The 22,490-nt window shown below is 37.4% G+C and overlaps 1 protein-coding gene, 1 long non-coding RNA gene and 1 pseudogene across 3 annotated transcripts in view; all 3 read right to left on the reverse strand.

The window, feature by feature from the left end:
• Positions 1–6,144, reverse strand: part of LOC306651076 (small ubiquitin-related modifier 2-like) — a 62,195-nt pseudogene extending 56,051 nt beyond the window's left edge. The window contains exon 1 of the transcript in view: positions 6,105–6,144. The product of the transcript in view is annotated as a small ubiquitin-related modifier 2-like (transcript). The remainder of the gene's footprint in view (positions 1–6,104) is intronic.
• Positions 5,085–8,294, reverse strand: SERTM2 (serine rich and transmembrane domain containing 2). The gene is made up of 2 exons (XM_079124213.1): positions 6,105–8,294; positions 5,085–5,962 (listed from the first exon to the last, which is right to left on the reverse strand). The coding sequence occupies exon 1, from the start codon at positions 8,158–8,160 to the stop codon at positions 7,888–7,890; it is 273 nt and encodes a 90-aa protein (XP_078980339.1). The 5' UTR covers positions 8,161–8,294; the 3' UTR covers positions 5,085–5,962; positions 6,105–7,887.
• A 1-nt stretch (position 8,295) lies between these two features.
• LOC306651526 lies at positions 8,296–18,441 on the reverse strand. The gene is made up of 3 exons (XR_013761156.1): positions 18,260–18,441; positions 18,008–18,104; positions 8,296–8,912 (listed from the first exon to the last, which is right to left on the reverse strand). It is a non-coding gene; the product is annotated as an uncharacterized lncRNA (long non-coding RNA).
• Between the last annotated feature and the right edge of the window lie 4,049 nt (positions 18,442–22,490).

A 22,490-nucleotide genomic window follows, 5' to 3' on the forward strand; every position in this document is an offset into this window, starting at 1 on the left:
TATATTTGTACGTATTTTCTATGTATAGAGGTATGGATACATATACATTTTGTGTATAGAGATATAGACATATACTGCATACATATGTAAACACATTTATATACACACACACACACACACACACACACAAAATCTTAGAAGTCCCACAGGTCATCTGATTTAACTTCCTAGCCAATATATGAATCACTTCTATAGCATTTGGTAGGCAGTATAGAATAATGGTAGCTTATATGTTCTGGAATCAGTTGTCTGTGGATGAGAATGCCAGTTCTGTGTCCCTTATTAGCTTTGTGGCTTGGGGTAAGTTATTTAACCTCCCTAAACCTCAGTATCTCACAGATAAAATGGGGATGATAGTAATACCTACTTTACAGTTTTTTTTTTTTTTTTTTTGTGGTGCTGGGGATCGAACCCAGGGCCCTGTGCTTGTAAGGCAAGCACTTTACCAACTGAGTTATCTCCCCAGCCCCTACATTACAGTTTTTTGTTAAGCTTCAATAAAAGTCCACATAGAGCCCAGTGTGGTGGCAGGAGGACTGCAAGTTCAAAGTCAGTCTCAGCAATTTAGGGAGACCCTCAAAATTAAAATGATGATGTAGCTCAGTAGCGCCCTCTGGGTTCAATCCCCGGTACAAAAAAAAAAAAAAAAAAAAAAAGGCATGTAGAATATTATTCATAGGTTGTAGAGCTTAAGTCATACTCTTCAAAACACATTAGCAATTATTATCACTATCTCTAATATATATTTCAGACATTTCTTTAACTGTTTCAATAATATTCTGTTTTGCAAGGAAGCCTGACATATTGCAGGAAATCTGTTACTAGAAACACAATTAGCCAAAATTATTTCCCTCTAAATTCTATCTGTTCATCGTAACTCTGTCTTTTGAAACTATATAGAACAAGTCTCTACCACTTTTAATGTGGAAATTGTTCTCATAGGTTTGAAGTCAGTGTCACTTATTCTCCAGAATATTCTCTATTCACAAGTCTGAACTCTAGAGTATAAATAATGTTAGAATTAACTAGTAGATCTCAGCATCACCTACAAATAAATTAGATGGATGAAAAAATATTGGATATTCTGGTTGTTTGATATGTTAAATTTTGAAGGATTTGGATAAGACATGTAATTAGCTTGTCTTCAGGTATCTGATATTAGATATCTAATGTTCAGATATCTAATATTTAATGAGTTTCAGAGTCTAAGGTTGGGAGTAAAGTCTTGTTTCTTTTATTTGCATTTGGATACAAGTTCCTACTTTTACTAATTTCACCATTTTTGCTCTATATTTTGCCTTCTATATGTGTACAGTCCAACTTCCTACTGATTCTGCTTCTTTGTCTAAATCCACATATTGTTAGTTTCTTTCTCATGGCAACAGGACATGCCAGATTCTAATCACAGCACCTACCCCATTTTTCTTTAAGCCTACAAATGGTAATAGCTTTCTACTGTTGCTGGTCTCTGGGTGTTTTGTCATTTCCTGTTGGCCCCTTAAATATGTCCACCCTTTTATAAATAGTCCTCCCATTAGTGTTACTTTACTCCCCTTTTTGAGAATGCCAACTCTTTTCTTCTAGGACCACGATAACATAGCCTCACACCTGTGTTTGACAACTTTATCATGTTCACTGCAACGTTTCAGGACCCTCTTCCTGACCTTACCTACATTGCTCCAGTGAATTCTACTGGCCCAAATTCTCTCTTATCTATAGTCCTTCTCCTAACTTTTGTACAGAAATCTTGGAGTCTTACTTCTTCCCCCAGAGGGGACTTTGGCTCTGACTTTCTCTTCTATTTTTCCTGTTCCTAAATTTCTCTGATCAATCTACCATAGTTTGAGAACCCTTAAACCTAGTCATTTCCCCCAACCTACTTGACAAGTGGACGACCCTCCAAAGACAAGGGAAGAACACATTAAGGCATAGTCTATGGTTGCATTAATTATTGGCATTCTTTTCCTTAGTGCACTATACAATCCCTTCTAAATTTATGTTTCTGTCCAAACCTCTCTTCTGAGTTCCAGAACTATTATTCAACTGCCTACTTAACTTCTTCATTTAGATGTCTCTAAGAGACTTTGAACTAAACACATCCCAAACTGAATTTATCTCCTTTTTTTTTTTTTTTTTTTGCTGTGCTGAGGATCAAACCCAGGGCCTTGTGCTTGCAAGGCAAGCACTCTACCGACTGAGCTATATTCCCAGTCCTTTATCTCCCTCTTGACCTGATTTTCCTCCTTTGTTTTCTGTCTCAGTGAATAAAGCCATCAGACCTTCAAGCCAGAAATCTGTAATTCATTCTAGACTCTTCCTTCTTATTTACCCCACTTATCCAATTTATCACCAAGCAATACTGATTTTATCTATTAAATCTTATCTCAAAGCTATCCATTTCTCTTTATCTCTACTACTACCACCTGATAGGTGATAAGTGTAAGACATTGCCTATTTCTCCTAAATCATTGTCATAGCCTCTCAGTTGGTCTCCCTGCCCCCTTTCTTCCTCCTTCTTCAATCCATCCTCTACACTATTGCTAGCGTTCTCTCCTCTGTGTGTATAATAAAGTGAAAAAATCTATAGTATTGCCCCCAATTCCCTACATGTTCCAGTCCCTAACAATTTTTCCGGTCTTCTGGAGGATCCTGCCCCGCCCCCTCCACCCCACCACTCACTGTCTTTCTTCAAGTGTGCCAAGTTTATTTGACTTCAGAACCTTTACACATGCTGTTCTCACTAGGGAATATTAGCCTTACTTGCTCTTCTTACACATCTACTAGATTATAGTTTAGGTATCATTTCCTAATAAAGTCTAGGGCAAGCCAGGCAGCATCCCCTCCTCTTTATATATACACAAATAATATATACATCTCTCTCTCTATTTTTTTTTGGTTGTAGATGGACACAATACCTTTGTTTTTTATTTATTTATTTTTATGTGGTGCTGAGGATTGAACCCAGTGCCTCATGCGTGCTAGGCAAGCACTCTGCCACTGAGCCCCAGTCCCAGCCCTATATACATCTTTATAGTACAGTGTTCTTGCTATTATCTCGGTGTATTGTACATCCTACTAGGCTGTAATCAATGCATAGACTGTGCTGAATAAAAGTTTACTAAATGAATGAATGAGTGACTTTCAGTATTTATTCAGTGTAAACTTTTAGACTGCAAACTATAGCTCCTACAGAACCTAGCCCAATACATTGTGTGTGTAATCTATCCCTATTTTTCTCCTAAATGTTGTATGATTTAATTAATATTTGTTATGAAAATTAATCATTCCTGAAATCACTCATTAATCTTTGAAATATCCTCACCTACATTTTATTATGTGCATTTCTTTTTCTTACTCTATGTAGATTCATACTTTTGTCTCTTTTTGGAAAGTACAATTCATTCTTTGTGGCTAGAGAAAGATTCTCTAGTCAGTAATTCTTTCCCTTTCCAAGTCATAGCATTTATTGTAGAGAACAATGGAATTACTGCATACACTTAAAACATTATACAATTTTAAATAAGAATATTATTTTCACTTAAGAGATGTTCTCATTTCTGGGTGGGGAGGGAAGAGATAAAAATCATGCATTGAAGAATTGGCATTGACTGTAAACAGTAAATTATACATCAGAAGATTGGGATCTGCATTGTGGGTGATAATACATCCATATTTCTGCCCATTTCTTTTGTCCATGTAAATTAATGCTGCAGTATCTGCTTTGTGTAAACTTTCCCATAGTCTGCTAATGTATCTTGCTGCACCTATAAAGTTATTTTAAGAGATGGCAGAATTGTCGTATTTGTTTTGAATTGTTAGACATGGGGAGTTAATACCTATAGAGCTCAACTGTTCTTTGCTGAGCTCAGAGTGTTATAGAATTGATAGCTTTGAAATGTCTATTTAGTGCTCACAAAGCAAAACATGATGAGAAGTGTTCTAAACTATAAGAACCAAGACTTGTATTGTAATCTTGAATCTGCCTCTGTGTGATTTGGTTTGTGTCTCTGGGTTTGTATCTTTTGTAAAACAGACTTCATACCTCTGTTTATTACTCACAGGGTTGCTGTGAAGATCAAATGAACAAAATACAAAAGGGAAGATCCATTAAAAACATCCTACTGGGGGAAAATGGTAAAGGCTATTGGCACTTCGGACACCTGATCTCACTGTTCCTCATGTAATCCTCACTGACAGATGTCAGTCATTCATTTTTTCACATCTTACTACTAAACACACAAACAAATGCACCCCCAGGGTTTCAAGTGGAAAGAGAATAAAAGCTCAGAGATTAAACAATAAGAAAAAATAATGAGATCTCAAAATGATAAGTCCTACAAATTTGCAGTTATTACAATTTATATTGGGTTGAAGAGGCTAATGTAATGTTCTTTACATTCTTCAGACAATAGGTATTTGTTATTAGCAAATCAGTCAGAATTTATTGTCCAAGGAACAAAAATGACATACTAAACATTGATGCTAATATTATGTTTGTTTTTACACAATATAAATCTATTCCAAACAAGTGATTTCAAATGAAACTAATTTTTTCTTTCATACAATACTTCATCTTGTTAAAAAGTTCTTCTGTACAAATGTAAGTGAATAAAACTTGTTATTAAATATAATCATTTAAATGCATTAAATGGACCCCTATACCTACTTAGTAAGTATGGTGAGCTCTATAGTGGTCAAACTCAATTATGAGTCCAAAGCTTCAGATTTGGCATTAATGGAAAGGTTAGGCTGGATGAATCCATCTTTACTTGATTATCTTAACATTTGCTAATACATAATACATAAACCTTTTACAATATACCTTGTTTTACATAGCCCATGATTCTGAAATATATGCAATGTAAATTTTTAGAAATGGAATTATGTTAAGACATATTGAGAGTTTATTGTTTAAAGAATTCATGTGGTGAGTCTTTTTTTTTATTGTAAACAAATGGGATACATGTTGCTTCTCTGTACATGGGGTAAAGGCATACCATTTGTGTAATCATAAATTTACATAGGGTAATGTTGTTAGATTCATTCTGTTATTTTTTCCCTTCCCCCATGGCTTGGAATGGTGAGTCTTTGTATTAGCTTGAATTATATGAAATTGCTGATGTATGGATACTTTTTATCTACAAAAATATCAATTTTATATGGTTCAATATAATAAAAAGTGAAGAATGTTTCTTTTTATTTTAAAACAGTACATCTACTTGTAAATAACCTACCTTTTTATATACCAGTTAACATGCAGTTTTGGGACAATGGGGTAGGCAGGGAATTGCCAAGTCAACATTTTAAATAGAAGAATAAATTCAAATTGTGTCTACTGGTTATTCTAGCTGATTCTTTCAGCAGTAATATATGTTAATTAATACCTTTGGGGATATCATATTAGTTAATATAAATGCGAGTTTTTTTTCTTTAAGGTAAATTTACTATCATGAAAACATTCGGTTTATTTTCCTAAAAATTAAATACCACATAAGTCATGATAATGACACATCTGCTTAAATGCATTTTCATTTATGTTATCACTGGAAATTGTGGGGGTTACATTGCTGTTTTAGGGTAAGCCATGCTATGTGTTTTGGTTAATGCTCTGTGAAGATCTGGATCCCATGGGGTAGTTGTGATGAAAGAGGGTGGTTGTTTTCCAGGTGAGAAACCTGATCATAAATTAGGAATCATCATCAAGTCAGTGATTAAAAAGCAGTTTTAATCTCCTGAAATTTGGATTGAACAGGAAATAGATTTATAGTCTGTGTTTTCATCACATTCAGCAACAAGGCATTGAGTATCTTTCACTGCTGCTGAAAGTATAATCTTCTCCTTCATTTATCTAGCCAGTGACTTCTCAACTGTAAAGTGCATTCAAATACTGGAGTGAAGGAAGACAAATGTCCTTAAGAAGCTCTGAAGTGTGTTGCCAGCCTTCGAAGTTCATGTATGGCTGCTGAGAGTTAAAATGTTAAATTGTCCATTGAGTCTGGTTATTGAATAAAGGCACAACTTAAACCACCGAGATGTAATAAGAGTTGCTTTGCATTTTGGAAAATATAAAGCGAAAAGTACGCCCAAACTGAGTCTTAGCCTACCTGCTAATTTGTTCTGAATGGTGCAGAATGCACCCGCCATTTCTTGATGGTACACAGTTGTAACAGGTGTGGTAGTCAGCCTTGCTGCTAAGTTTAGCTCTGCACGTGGGGATTTCACACTTTGCAGCCCCTTGGAGAGGGGAGCATTGGCAAATGACTGTGTATAAAAGTGGAAAGCACTTGGGAATTACACCACCAAGCTAGATTTAGATCAGAGTAAAGGGGCCAATCTAAATTGGTTACAGACTATAGAGAGCTACATGTCTAGTGGGGGTGGCATTAACTTCACATCCATTCCCTTTCTCTCTTACCACCAGTTCCCAAGGGAGCACCCTGTGAAATTTGATCACTGCTTTTTAGGTGCAAGGGAGAACCAATTTTTTTAATTTTTTTGAGCAGGTAGAATCTAGCACAGGTGTACTAGTCCTTTGATGGCAGGAATATGACTGATTTTCTAATTTCTAATTTGTAAACAGTACTCATCTCCTTTGGTTTTCCTTTGGAAAGTTAATTTAAAAAAAATCAAATTCTCTACTACTGGCATACGAGGGCTACTTATGAGAATGGAATTTTTCAAACCATATTTCTCCTGTAGGTAATAAGTGAAACACTTCATCTTTTGGCAGGGATCAGGAAGAGAGGAGCATTTTCTGGGAAAGACAAAAGTGACATTTGAGGACACTGACTTCAACAAGGATTTATTGGAGAGAACTGTTTAGTCTTTTGTCTCTCTGTTTTTCGTATATTCAGAGTGAAGAGTCTAGTGATGACTGAATAGCTCTCTGATAATTTTTTAGCAAGAAAAACCTGGAACTCAGAAAGCTGAAATAATTTGTCCAAAGCTCCAATTATTCAATAACAGAATACCAAGATTATTTCATTTATGCTTTAAAGTACAGTTGAATTTTCTTTGCCAAGGCCACCTTTAAACAAAGTTCATATTTGTGTGTAACTCAATCCTAGAGTGTGACAGGGAGGGGGAAAAAGACAAAGAAGCTGTACGTTTAATGTAGAGTTCCTTATCATGAGAACATTTTGACTTATTTTTCCCTTGATTTGGGGGCAGCTCGTCATTCCAGATTTTAGTAATACATCCGCCATTATTTGAATTTTTAAAAGTCCAGTAATAATAATAACACAGATATAGTATGCACATTTTTTCTCTCCCTAAGTGAGTTCATTTACTAGAAACTTCTTCCTGCAAACTTGCTCTTTAAATTGAAACAGTTTCTTTGAATCTTTTCTTTCATTTGAGACAAACCTGATGGGCTAAGATGATCAAATCACTGCTCTTTTGGAAAAAGGTTAGTGGTCTCTTCCATTAAACTCTGACATGATTTAGCCTTATGTCAGCACAGGTGATTCTTTATGGCTGAAATGATCAATTAAAACTTGTCCTTTTCTTGGGGCACCCTCTTGGAACATTCGTACCTTTCAAGGACAAATTCTCCTTGTTTGCTCTTGGAGCTTCCAGGGATTTTGTGTTTTTAATGACAGTTGCTTACGAATTTCTGTGGTCTGAAATTTCTTCAAGGCCCAGGCTCTCTTTAGTTACTGTGGAAACCTGCCCTCCCATCCAGCTGCTATTTTCTATATTCCTTTCAAAGAGTGAGTCTTAAACCTCTTAGATATTCCACAAGCAGAGTCAAAATGAAAAACAACACAAAGAAAACATGAACGACTTGTTGTTGCATGGGAAGTTTCATGTAAGAAAGCAAGCTTTCCTGGACATCAACGTACAAGGGTTCACTGAGATCTGTTAAAGCTCATCTTCATCCTGGCTTTAAGGAGTGGGGATTCGACTCTGCATCTCTACATCTGTGAATTGAGGAACACTTTCTGTGCTCTCAGAGGTGATGGGTGAGATGACATGTTTGAGCCGAAGGAGCATGGTAAAGAGCAGGATGAGGAGAATGGCCAGGAGGCTCAAGAATAAGCCCACATACATGTACAGGTTGGAATACCTGTCGGAAGTGGTGTCAACCTCTGTTGCCAGAGTGGGGAAATGGGCTCGTCCAGTGAGATTTCCATGGTACTTAAAGTGCACCTCCGTCATCCCTCAAGTCTTGAGCTGATACCTGTTTCTATTTTATTTCTATTGCCCTTGAGGCATTCCACAGTCACTTAGACTGTCTCTGAATATAGTAGGGGCGTTCTACCAATCTTATAAAAACCAATCACTCTCAAACAGTGATGTTCTAATTTGGCAATTGTCACACCCTGTCTGTCTTCCAGCACAGCAAACACCTTCCTCCCAAGTAGATTTGATCAGAATTTCTTAATTAAAAAAATACATATAAATAAAATTTTATTTATCACACTCCTAACTCTTATACTGATTAATATAAATATGGTAAAGCTGCTTTATAATACTGGTATGGGGACAAAAATCACTTAGAGTATTATATCAGACTTTTACTCTATGTTCAAAGAGGGAGAAAGGGCTTCCTTTTATCTATAACTCATCTAGATGTGTGGACTAACTATGTGGATTTAATTAGGTTCTTCTGTGAGGAGAACTTTTAAAGGATTTTGTAAATTTCTGACTCAGCATTTCTGAGTCTTGTCTGTCTTTCTGAATCTTCCCTAAGGATGATAAAGTTCCTGCTCAGGTGCACAGCTTGAGGGTTGTAAGTCTAGAAGGACAGGAATTTTCTATAGCTTTGTTGACATTCCTCACTGTAGGTTGTAGTGAAAGTGTTGTCAGACCTGGTAATTCTTAGATGGAGGAGGTCTCAGAGACGCTGACAGCAGTAGATCTAGGTTCAGAAAATTTGGCTCTTAAGATTCTTTCACAGATTTTTTTTCCTGAAAAAGAAAAAAAGATTTAGGTATCTAAGACAAAGAGATGGCAATTTTGTTTTGAAGTAGAAATGAACTAATACATTGCAAAATGGTTTGCCTATAGCAAAATAGTTTTAAAATCATGAGTTTCCATAATTTTGAATGTTTTTCTTTCCTATGCAGAAAATAGCTATTAAAAGATTAAAGAGCTCAGCGCAGTGGCTCACCCCTGTAATCCCAGCAGCTCAGGAGGCTGAGGCAGGAGGATTGCAAATTCAAAGCTAGTCTCAGCAAAAGGCAGGTGTTAAGCAACCCAGGGAGACCCCATCCCTAAATAAAGTACAAAATAGGGCTGGGGATGTGGTTCAGTAGTTGAGTGCCCCTGAGTTCAATCCCTGGTAACCCCCACAAAAGAAAAGGTTAAAGAAAAAAATCATATCACTAAAGAACAGATAATAACTAGGCAAGATTAGGAGTGTTTTTTCAGACTTATTGATTTACCTGAAGTCCTTATTAACATACAGGTCTTGGGCCCAACCTAGATTTCTGTATAATAATCTTCACAGTAGGGACCGGGGCACCACTTAGAGATTTGGACTGTATTGGTCTGGGATGAGGCCCAAGCATTGTCTTTTGTTTTAATTTTAATTTTTATTTTTTTGCAGTACAGGGGTCTTTTGCCACTGTGCTACATCCCCAGCTCTTTTTAGTTTTTACAGGGTTTCAATGAGTTGCAGTGGCTGGCCTCCAATTTGCCATACTCATGCTTCACCCTTCCATGTAGCTGGGATTACAGGCATGCCTCACCATGCCAGGTAGTATTGTTAATTTTAAAAGCCCCCCAAGTAACTTTAACTTGTAACCAGGACTGGAAATAACAGATCTACCTTAATCAGGAAAGCCTACCGCTGAAACATGGAAACCTGAATTTAGGAATTCATTTTTCAATGTCCAGTTTCCAGTACCAGTTTTCACCTGAATGAATCATGGAATATTCAGGAATGCAGGCTTCTCCTTTTTTGTTCTCATTTATATCTGTGGGGTGAGAATACACATTTCTCTAGCATTTGTAGACCACAAGGAATTGACAGGGTATGTCTATTCTGAGCAAATAACTGCATCCTTCATTATTAGCCAAGACAGAACCTTGTCATTTTTGGCAAAAACATTCCAGTGTGTAAATTAAGGTCAAATATTGACTGTTAAAGTTTCTCAAAATGATTTGGTTTGCCATTCCAAACATTAATATTGAATATGGGTGACTAAAATAAATATAAACAACCAACACCTGTCACACTTGTATGTGCAATAGTAGCAGATTGCTGACAGTGTAGCCTAGTTCTGTCTCTTGTTAACATAGCCAAGGAGAGTTCATAGAAATAGCTCCAACAAAAAAAAAGAAATAGCTCCAACAATCACATTATTCTTCCTATCATTTTTAAATTTTGCCCTTTAACCTGGGAGTACTTCAGCTTTAAGTTTAGATTTCCTAGCTGACATTACTTATCTTCGGCAATCTGTATTTTTCTTAGTCAATTAATTTATTGTCCCTACCGCCCACTCAGAGCCACCTGGTTCACAAGAAACAAAAGCAAATAGAGAGGGTCTCTTTCTACTATCTTGGGAGCAATAGTCTAAGAAACATTTTTGCCATACTTAAAGGGACAACTATTTTGATTTTTGGTTATTTGGGATCAAGATCCAGGAACATGCATTTTTCAACTAAACTTTTTCTGGTGCTTCTTTGAACACTTCACATTGAGTGTTAACTATTGTTTTTTCTTTACCCAGTCCATCTGAAGAACATAATTAATTTCTTTTATTGATTGTAAGTCCTCCTTTTTAAAAAGTATTTAAAACAGTGTCACATGTTGAATTGTGTCACGCAAGATATGCTGATGTCCTTTACCCTCGGTACCTGTGAATGTGACCTTATTTGGAAATAAGGTCTTTGCCGATATGATCAAGTTAAAATGAGGACATTAAATGGGCCCTAATCCAATGACTGTTGTCCTTGTAAGAGAAGATAGAGTCCCACAAAAAGAAGACAGAAACAGAGATTGGACTGCTGCATCTGTAAGTCAAGAATGCCAAGGACTGCCAACAAACACCAGAGGTGAGAAGGGACAAGGAAGAATTCTACCCTGCGATCCATAGTATGAGTGGCTCAGCTGATGCCTTGATTTCAGACTTCTAGCCTCCAGACCTGAGAGAATAAATGTGTTGTTTCCAGCCACCTAATTTATGCAACTTTGTTATGGCAGCTCTAGGAAACGAATACACAGAATAATCACCTTGAGGCCCTAGGGCTTTGAAAATTGGAGGCAAGGTTTCTCAGTGTGGTCCCAGGGAAGTCCTTTCATCCGAAATAATGCACCTAGAGGGTGCCTATTAAATGTAGATTCCTGGGCCCTTTCCCCTGATTCCTAGGTCAGAAACTCTGGGGACAGGACCCTGAAATCTGTACTTATAACAAGTCATCCATTTAAGGTTTCTAAGTACACTCTCACTCTTGTACCTCAGTATTACTTACTAAGCTTTTGGAAAATATACATACCAGGAGTTCTGATTCACTAGGTCTGTGTGGGGATATAATCATATGTATTACTTAAAAGTTCTACAGGCGATTTTGATAGGCAGCCAAGGTTGAGAAGCATCACTTTACAAACAGAACAGAGCACTTCAAATTCAGGACAGTCCCAAGCAGCTCACACAGAGACATTCTTTGATCTTAGCTGCCCCCTAGGTATGTATATGGTCAATCTGAATTGTTTTTCTTCTCACCATTTATTCTCCCTGCAGCTCCTTTCCTTAAGAATGGTAATAATCCCTGCTAGGCAAGGTGGCACCCATGTGTAATCCCAGTGGCTTGGGAGGCTAAGGCAGGAGGATAGCAAGTTCAAAGCCAGCGTCAGCAATTTAGCAAGGCCCTAAGCAACTCAGCAAGACCCTGTCCCTAAATAAAAAATAAAAAGGGTTGGGGATGTGGCTTAGTAGTCAAGTACCCTTGAGTTCGATCCCCAGTAACCAAACCAAACCAAACAAACAAACAAACAAAAAATGGTACTAGGCCAGAGATAAGAGCTCAATGGATTTTTTTCACCCCTGTATCTCATGATTTACTCATCCACCTGCCTTCCAGAACAGAAGTGGAAGGAGAAAGAAACACTGGCAGTATAAGCCAGTTGGGAGAGTGCCCTGTAATAGTATAATATCCTTTTACTTGCCCTTGGATCTCAAATACACAGAATTGGATAAGCCATACTCCTTGGTTTATGGCATATTGTCATTGTTGGTAAATTCAGGTCCTTGTTTGTTTACTTAACATAATGAACACCCATAGACAAATATCTGTGAATGGATACCTACCAAATTTAAGAGTGAGAATAGCATAATTGACATATCTGCCTATGGGTCCTCCATCTTGACCTCTTACCTTTCTCTCCAGAAGTGCCCAATACCCTACATTTCATTAATCATTACTTTCCTTTTATTTATACACCCACACACACCCCAAACCTAAACAATGTTAGTTTTGTTTTAAAATTTGTTTTCTAAAAAAAGTATCAGTCTGTGCATAATCTTCAATTTGTCCTTTTTACTCTACATGCGATTACTATGTTATTTATTTATGATTATTCTAGTAGGATGAAAAAGGAATAAACTTTGGGAAGTCCTTTGAGTTTCCTTATTGCCTTTGAACTTTATTACATTCTTCTTAGCTTCCCCTTCAAGGCTGTCAATGCCCAGGCTGACCTTAATTCCTAACATTATCCTCCTTTCTAGTCAAACTATAGTACTTGTTCTTTTTTCAATTGGTTCTTTTTACATACATGACAGAATCCATTTTGATATAATTATACAAGCATGGAATTTATCTTATTCTAATTAGGACCCCATTTTTGTACACGATGGTGAGATTCACTGAGGTATATTCATATATGCACATAGGAAAGTTAGGTCAGACTCATTCCACTGTCTTTCTTTTCTCCTATCTCCCCTCCCTTCCCTTCTTTCCCTTTTGTCTAATCTACTGAATTTCTATTCTCTCTCCACCCCTGTTGTGGGTTAGCTTCCACACATCAGCGAAAACCTTTGGTTTTTGGAGGGATTGGCTTATTTCACTTAGCATGATAGTCTCAAGATCCATCCACTTACTAGCAAATGTCATAAATTCATTCTTCCTAATGGCTGAGTAAAATTCCATTTTGTATATATACCACATTTTCTTTATCAATTCATCTGTTGAAGGGCACCTAGGTTGGTTCCATAGCTTAGCTATTGTGAATGCTATAAACATAGACATGGGGGCTGAGGATATAGTTTAGTTGGTAGAGTGCTTGCCTTGCATGCACAAGGCCCTGGGTTCAATCCCCAGCACCACAAAACAAACAAACAAACAAAAATATGAATGTGACTGTGTCACTGTAGAATGCTGATTTTAAATCCTTTAAATATATACATCCACATACTTCCCTGCTTCCATGTTTTTGGTTGAAAATTTCCTTCCATCTTTCCATATCTTTGCATAAGGAAATGCTACCATTCTTCCGGGTTCAGTTCATGAAGCTGACCTTGATTTCCCACCCCAATCTGAATTCCTACCCTGTTTTGTATCTCTCTTAGAGGAATCACTTTTGCCCAATATTGTAGATATCTATCAGATACATTTCCCCCTAAATACTAACTTATAAACTCCTTGAGGATCTCTTTTAACATTCCATGCCTTACATAGCTGTACTTACAGTAGCCACTTAATAATAACTGAATAACTACATGGATATGATTGAAGAAATGCACTTACCACTGATAACTAGAAAAAGAACAATCTTCTTTTATTTCTGATTTGATTTCTAATAGAATCAGACCTTATTTTCTGTGGAGCATGGTTCTAGGACCTCCACAGATACCAAATTCTGAAGATGTTCAAATCCCAAATATAAAATGGCATAATATTTGCGTATAATTTATGCACATCTTGTATACTTTAAATCATCTCTAGATAACTTATAATATCTAATGCAATGTAAGTGCTACATAAATAGGTTATTATATTTACTGTTTGCCATCACAAGACATAAAAGTCTGCACATAATTAGTAGAGATGTAAATTGTTTTCAAAATTTCTTCTTCTTTTCTTTTTTGGTAATACTGGGAATTGAACCTAGGGACTCACACATCCTAGATGAGCACCCTGCCACTAAGCTACATCCCCAGCCTTTGTTATTTAGAGACAGGATCTCAGCAAGTTGCTGAGGCTGGTCTTGAATTCCTCCTGTCTTAGCCTCCCTAGCTGCTAGGATTACTGATATGTACCATCATGCCAGGATTTTTTTCAAATATTTTTATCTGCAGTTGGTTGAACTATGGTTGGTTGAATCACAGTTGCAGAACTCTTGGATATGAAGGACTGACTGTATAACTTGAAAAAGTGCCTGGATTTCCCTTTCCCTTTTATTCCTTTATTCCCAGGTCTCTTATTGAGTAAAGGAGAATTAATCTCAGACTATAAAGAAGAATTAAAGAATTTTAAAAACTTTGCTTTTGATTTGCTATTTTAGTTACACATTTTTAGAGAAAAATTACAGGGGATAGGTTAAATTTTACATTTAAGTTTTAGAAATCTAATTGTCTATAGATGATTTTATAATGATTGCTAGTACATTTCTTATCTCTTACACAACGGACCCTGAATTTTTCTTAGGTCTGAATATTTATTACATGTTTATTAGAATTAAATGAATCTTGGAGAAGTTTAGACAATAAGAATCCCAGCTATAGTTGTCAATTTCTTTAAATGTTTCCTCCGAGGGTTGAGAAACCTAGTCACATAATTTCTTAAAACCTTTCTAATTTGCAGAACATCAAACACCCTGTTCAGTTCAGACAGGTCTAATCTCATTAAGGATAAAGTTCTTAAATACATTAAGGACTTTAAAATGAATGAATGAAAAGTTAGTTATTGGGGAATTCTCTTTTTTATCCTGGTTATATATCTATGAGAACTTCTAACAAAAGCTTACTGAGCAGGATTGCCATGGCTTTCTTTGCTAACTAATTAATGAATTGCACAGATAATATGATTGTACCATTAAAAGCTCTGCATCATTTGAAAAAAAAAACTTTAAAAGGATCAAAAATATGCCAGGCTTTGGCTCAGGCCTGTAATCCCAGCAGCTAAGGAGATTGAGGCAGGAGGACCACAAGTTCAAAGACAGCCTCAGTAACTTAGCAAGACCCTGTCTCAAAATAAGAAATTAGGGGCTTGGGATGTGGCTCAGTGGTTAAGCACCCTTGGGTTCAATCCCTGGTATACACATACTGAAAGAATGGACATTTTTTTAAGCTGTCTGAGGTCACCCTCCCAGTTATCTTAACTCCCTAAGGTCACCCTCCCAGTCATCTCAACTTCCTAAGGTCACCCTCCCAGGAATGGGAACAAAGCCCTTAAAGCTGTTCCAAGAAACAGCCCCAAACAGAGAATAAAAGGGTAAATTGAGCCAGATAGCCAGATAGTGATCAAACAGAATGATTACCAGAAACTATTGACCAGAATCTACGCCCTGTTGTAAAACATTGTGAAACATGTTGTATGTTATCAGCAAACCCAGACCCCCTTTGAAATTTTCTGGCAGCTTTGTTCCCCCTTTTCCCCCTTTCATGTGCGACCCCTCCCGATGTGTGGTTTCTGCCTTTATAAACCTACAAGATTTTCTGCTAGGGACTCGACTCCTGGAGTTGGGTCCCAGCGCGCTGGAATAAACACCTCTTGCGGTTTGCATCAAGTGACGCCTCCTGCGGTTGATTGGGGTTGCCGTCCATCCATGGGACAGAGTTGGGGTTTCCTTTTTGGGGGGCCTTACAATACAAAAAATTTTATTCATTCTGTGGAATGGAATTATTGTGGGAAGAACTTTATAGAATCAGTTTGGTATCCCGCAATCCTTTCTGAAAAGCTCATAAATAAAAAAACAATTCCCAGTCTTTGTAAAAGTGGTTGAAAGTCGTTGAGGGAATAAGGAGAGTGAGGAATGGGGAACTGGGAAAAGAAAGGATAGGAGAAAGAGGAAGGAAGAAAAGGAGGAGGATGGAAAGAAAGAAAGGTGAAGGGCTGGGGATATAGCTCAGTTAGTAGAATGCTTGCCTTGCATGCACAAGGCCCTGGATTCAACCCTCAGCACCACAAGAAAGAAAGAAAGGTAAAGGTGAGAAAAGAGAATGAGGAATGTAGGAGGAAATGAGTGATTATGAGGGACAGAAGTAAGGGAACCAAAAGAGTACTGGGAAAGAATGGAGGAAGAAAAGAAAGGAGGGGCTGAGGTTGGGGCTCAGTGGCAGAGTGCTTGCCTAGCATATGTGAGGCACTGGATTTGATCCTTAGCACTGCAAAAAAAAAAAAAATAAGTAGAGTAAAGGTATTATGTCCATCTACTATAAAAAATATTTAAAAAGAAAGGGGGAGAGAAGTCTGGAAGAAAAAGGGCAAGAGATTAATAATTAGCCAGTGTCCAACATTAACCGGACTATGGGGTTTACTTTACTTCTAATGTAAATCAAAATACCCATGAATGATGTGAATGTGAATAAGAATGGTCAATCAGAAGGAATGGGTCTAAATTGAGAGAGATTCTGTTCAAAAGCAGAAATCACACCTGGAGGCTAACCTATAGAAATAGTAATGGCACTATCAAGGCCTATTTCAAATGTAAAAGACCTTGAGGCTCCCTGGTGGGAACTTCTTTGTCCCAGAAGGGGGTGGGCGGGGTTAGGTATGGAAGGTGGGGGTGAACCCAAATAGGAGTTACAGAAAGGATTAAAACTCAGGCTAAAGGATACAGCTGATACTTTTTCAATGCCTGTTAAACCTAGCTTTTGGTCCATGCTCTACCCAGAACCATATGTAAACACCTAAGTTGGCACACCAAAAGGGGTTTTTCTGTTACCTAGCCCCCTCCCCCATGGCGGGAGTTCTATCTCTTCTCACTTAAATAAGTCCTATACCGTTTACTCTGCCCTTCTGTTATTGTCCATGGATTTTATTCTTCAAATCTGCGGGACAGAAACCCAGAAAGAAATTGGCAAAGCAGGGAATCTAGTCTCATCTCAAAACTCTGGTTTCAAAAGCATTCCTAATTTTCTGTTTGCATATTTTGTCATTAACTTGGTAAATAAGTAAAATACCTGGTAACAAAAATCTTCTTGTATTTTTAGTATGAACACTTAAACGCCAAGTCCTTGGTGGTGTCTGATATTGGCATAATATATTTATAACCTCACAGAAGTAAAATCAAATACACTTACAGATCATGAATTTTGCTCCTTTATATGAGAAGAGTGTGTGAAGCTTTCTTCATCTATCAAGCCCAAGAGGGATTCCTCCAGTGAAACTCATTTATTTTTTAAAATTTTTATTTGTTCTTTTTAGATATACATGAAAGTAGAGTGTATTTTGATGTATTATACATACATGGAGTACAACTTATCCTAATTAGGATCCCATTCAGCAACAAAGTTCTGCATGGCTTCCAAAATCAGACTGACATTTATTCAACAAATCTTTATTGAGTGTCTGCCAAGTTGCAGACACTAAGCTCAGTGTAAGGGATATAGAAATAATGTGCCCTTAACCCAGTTTTGGTCCTTGAGGTGCTCCTAGTACTTATTTTCACTTTTTATTGATAATGTTCTGAAAACAACCCACTGGTCATTTTACATATTCTGTGTGACTCCTGCCTGTATAATTTCAGAACTGAAATCCCACCAAACAGCTAAGAAAAATGATTAGTGAACAATTCAGAAAAGGAAGTCACAACTATCAACTGCAACAGCTTTCAAGAGTTAACACATTCTGTTTGTATGTATTTGCCCAGAGAGGGCGGAAAAACTGAGGGAGGTCAGAGCTGTTAAGAGTATCCAGTTTCATATCAGCCTATGAAAAAGCAATTTCAGCTGCAAGTGCTCCTTCAATGGCTGGAGCCATTAAGTAATAAGCTTGCACAAGTGGGAGTTGCTGTACCTTCTGCGGCAGATGGTGCCTATTTGTCACACCTGCCGATAAATAAAATAATGTCGCTCACTTCACTGTGAATAGCATCATTATATTTCCAAATTTCTCTTACCTTTTTTGGCTCACAGTACGAATGGGGTTGGCCATTTAAGTATCCCTTTTGAAGCTTGCACCAACAGGCAACTTGTTCAGGAACACCTCTGGAGTATCTGGAAAACAGAATGAAAAGCCTTGTTTTGCCAAAGAAGCAGGACTATGTTCATGCAAAGTATGCTTTCTCTTTCATCTTCATCAAGAGTCAGCCCTTTTCAGAAAAACAGAAAAGCATCTTCTATTAGTTATTAAAATGCCAATTATCACTTACAGCTTCAGAGTGCAGTTTTAGATGTCTGTTTCTTCTAAGCTCCAAAGAGCAAAGAGAAATCTGTTTGGATGTATATGTGCCGTCTGGAACACTTGAATGGAAGCAGCCTGAATTAGTTAAGTCCCCAGTTCCTCCTTTGCAGGCAACAGTTTAGAGCATGCAGGAAAGGTAGCGATCTAGCTCCGCTCTGCCTTAGCTGTGTAGAGCCCCAGAGAGAGGGAGGAGATAAGAGAGAATGGAGAAAGCAAAGTTTGTGTAAGCCTTCCACTTTAACCCCTTCCAGGCTTCTTCATGAGTCTGTAGGCTTAGCTAAGGTTCTTCTTTATAAAACACTGCTTTATATGTCATTGAAGAGGCTTAAATCTGTTGCTCAATCTAAAAGATTTTTCATTTTAGGTCTCACAGCAATATATGCTTACAATTGAAGCCAAACATGCCAGAATGTGGTGGTATTTAATTAAGTTCATCTTCACAAGCAGAATGTATGCCTATGTGTGTGTTTCTAGCTTTGGGAAATTTTTTTTTTCAGGCACCAAGTTAATACACTTAATTTGAATGTTTTGTGGAAATTTAACCTCAGTCAGAGTTTCTGGTTGAGGGTAGAACGTCTTTGAAGAAAGCTTATATGTTCAATTAGAAATGATGCATCCACCTGTAGTTTAAATGCCTTTTTACCATCTTTTACATGGTAAGAAGGAGATTAACATTTCTTGAATGTCTACCCTGTATAAAGCATGTAGCACAAAGAAATACATTTAATGCTCACAATAATACTGTCTTAGGTATTATGACCCTCATTTTATAAATGGGGAACCTGAGGTTCAGAGAGAAAGCTTGTCATACAATTTACTAAGCCTACAGACAGAATTTGAAAATAAGACACAAGAATCCGAAGGTCTGAGTTCTGTTCTCTATAGCAGTGATGTTTTAAAATATTTTTTAAATTGTCCATGGACCTTTAATTAATTAATTAATTAATTTACATGTGGTGCTGAGAATTGAACCCAGTGCCTCAACACATGCTAGGCAAGTGCTCTACCACCGAGCCACAACCCCAGGCCCCACCTCCCCAGAGCAGTGATTCTTAACCTTCATGCATTTTGGACTCCTTTGAGAGCCTGATGACTGCCTCTCCCTCAGAAATAGTCATTCAATTTCTGTGCTCCACGATCTCCAAGTTAAGGACAGCTGAATGTCCCCCTGTCACTTCTCCAATATCATTCAATCATTGCTGGATCATTCATCCAACAATACCTGGTCATCAACAATTTTTAATACAGTAACTATAGTAGGAATGGTATTAGTGAGTGTCTTGTCAATCTTAAAGAATTATTGCAGTGGGCTGGGGCTGTAGCTCAGTGGTAGAGTTCTTGCCTAGCACGTCTGAGGCAGTGGGTTCCATTCTCAGCACCACATAAAAAATAAATTAGTTAAAAATTAAAGGTAATATGTACATCTACAACTTAAATTTTTTTTTAAAAGCATTACTGCAGTGATTTTCCCTTCGTTTCCACATTCTCTTTAACAACTCTTGCATCTTCTGTCTTTTCTCTTTCCCTCATTGCAGTGGTTTCAATAGGTTGAGGTGCTCCTCGAAATCCGAAATGCCCTATTAGCACCATCTGGTATTTGTTTCTCAATTTGGAGTACTATGGTCAAGACTGATGAATGTACAGGATAAACCCAGTATATTTTCCTTGAGGACTGATTTTGCTCAAATATTGGGATAGGGATAGGGATAGGGAGAATATAAGTCAATTTAGAGATTTTAAACATACTTTATATGACAATAAATATAGGCAAGTGGAATGTAAATTTTGCATGCATTTTTATGATCAAGGATGAAAATTCAGAGAAATTTTGCACTCGTGGTAGGGTCTTTTGGGGCTACTCAGACTTCCCCAGGAATATATGTTCACTCTTCTCTGCAATTTGGAGTATTTTGGTGGAAACGTTCGAAGATCATGGTATAGAAGAAGGATCAGGGACTTTGAAGTTATACAACCTCAGATTTAATCTATATTTTCTGAATTATCTGAAGAAAATCAGTTAATTTCTCTGTGACTCAGTTTGTTCATCTGTAAAATAGGAAATTATAAAGGGAAGTTTATAGGAGAAAATATTTCTAAAGCACACATTATGGATGCTTAGTAAATATTGTCTCAAATTTGCACATGACAGAAGAGGATGAACTTATTAACATGACTCCTAACTGGAGGTTTCACAGGGGTAGTTTTCTTACCTAATTAGAAAAAAAAAGTAAAAGTTATGTAACACAATACCTAAATTCAAGTTTCCAGGAAAACATAATAGATGCCCTATAATAGATAGAAATTCCAAAACCAGGTCATCATATACCAAATTTATAAGGGAAATGATCCAGAACAGGTTCCAAGAAATAAAAATCTTATTGTAGAGGGGAGTCAGAAGAGAAATTTGTAAAAACATTGTTTTGCAGAGAGCTGTTGCCAGGCTAAGACTACTCCATCTTGCAAAGGAGTAATGGGCTTGGGGGAGACTACCTTCTTCACTTCCAGACTAGTGAGAGTGTATTTCACCAGACCTTGACATTTATTTCCTGCAGTAGAGAGGCAGAAGATTGGAGTTGTACTCTATTCTGAGAAAGCTAATGTGGCCCTTGGCAGGAGGACAAGGTTGATTGTGTTGGGATTGGTCTGCATTCTTAGCGTTTGGGCAAAACAGTTCTGGGAATCAAATGGGGGCCACTCAAGAAAGAGAGAGAGCTAGGGTAGACTCATGCTTGACCCTATCTAATAGAGCCACTGAAAGGAGTGGAAGGATCCCAGCAACAGGAAGATAGCCACTGAATTCCTAGGGGCAGAAGAAGGAATTGAAAACTACCAACCTAAATAGAAATACATTAACCTACCTAGGTCTTTCGGATTGCAGAAGAGGGATTGTCAGTGATGGAACCCATTGAGGAACACAAAGAAGAGCCAGAGACCCAGAGAGTGGGAGGCCATTCCACTAAGGAAAAAATTATCAATTCCCTTAACCTCCTTTTCCCTGTTTCTGCTTCTATCCTCATGAGACTACACATAGGAGCTGGCAAGTGGGACAGAAAGAAGAAAACCTATCACTCTTCCTTCTCCATATTCTACAGATCTTAACATAAGGAAGGAGAGGGGACTTCTTCTTCCTCTTCTCCTTCTCCTCCTCCTCCTCCTTCTTCTTCTTCTTCTTCTTCTTCTTCTTCTTCTTCTTCTTCTTCTTATTATTATTATTATTATTATTATTATTATTATTATTATAATTATTATTTTGGTACCTGGGATTGAACCCAGGAACGCTTAACCACTGGGCTGCATCTCCAGCCCCTTTTCATATTGTATTTAGAGACGGGATCCCCCTGAGTTGCTTAGGGCCTGGATAAGTTGCTGAGGCTGGCTTTGAACTCATGATCCTCCTGCCTCAGCCTCCAGGGCTCTGAGATTACAAGTATGGGACTCTGTGCCCTGCTGAGGGGTCTTATTTTTGAGTGAACACTAAAAAGTTTGATCGATTTCTTAGACTGAATACCTACTGATTACAGAATCAAAATTTTTTTATCACTTAGAGTGACCTTAGAACTGTTTATTCAGAAAAATGTGAATAGAAAATTCTGTGATCTGAACAAGTTTTCTTCCAAGGTCAGGGAAAGCTTGCCCAAGTGGAGAACATTTTATTTGGACATTGGGAGATAATAATAAATTATACATTAAAAATATTGTTTGTACTTACTAACTTATTCTTTTATTTATTTTTTTGGCACCAGGGATTGCACTCAGGGGCACATGACCACTGAGCTGCATCCCCAGCCCTTTTTTATATTTTATTTAGAGACAGGGTCTCACTGAGTTGCTTAGGGAGATCCTCCTGCCTCAGCCTCCCGAGCTGCTGGGATTACAGGCATGCGCCACCATGCCCAGTTTATTAATTCATTCTTTCATTAAGCAAGCATCAGAGTGTATATTATGTGCCAGGCATTGTGCTAGGTGTAGGACATACAGTAAAATAAAAAGGAGCTCTTGCTCTCAAATTACTTATGGTCTATGGCAGGGGTCATCAAATATTTTTCTATAAAGGGCCAGATAGTAAATATTTCAGGCTATGTGGGATGCATAAGAATGATATATTCTTCTTTTTAAAACTAATTCTTTAAAATGTAAAATATATACATATGTACTTATATATGTACACATATATATTTGTATATATGTGTACATATACA

Source organism: Sciurus vulgaris, assembly GCF_902686455.1.
Source record: "Sciurus vulgaris genome assembly, chromosome: X".
In the NCBI taxonomy this organism is placed as follows: domain Eukaryota; kingdom Metazoa; phylum Chordata; class Mammalia; order Rodentia; family Sciuridae; genus Sciurus; species Sciurus vulgaris.

Excerpts from the sequence above, each read along its gene's own strand:
- SERTM2 (XM_079124213.1), bottom strand. The coding sequence starts at position 8,160 with ATGACGGAGGTGCACTTTAAGTACCATGGAAATCTCACTGGACGAGCC.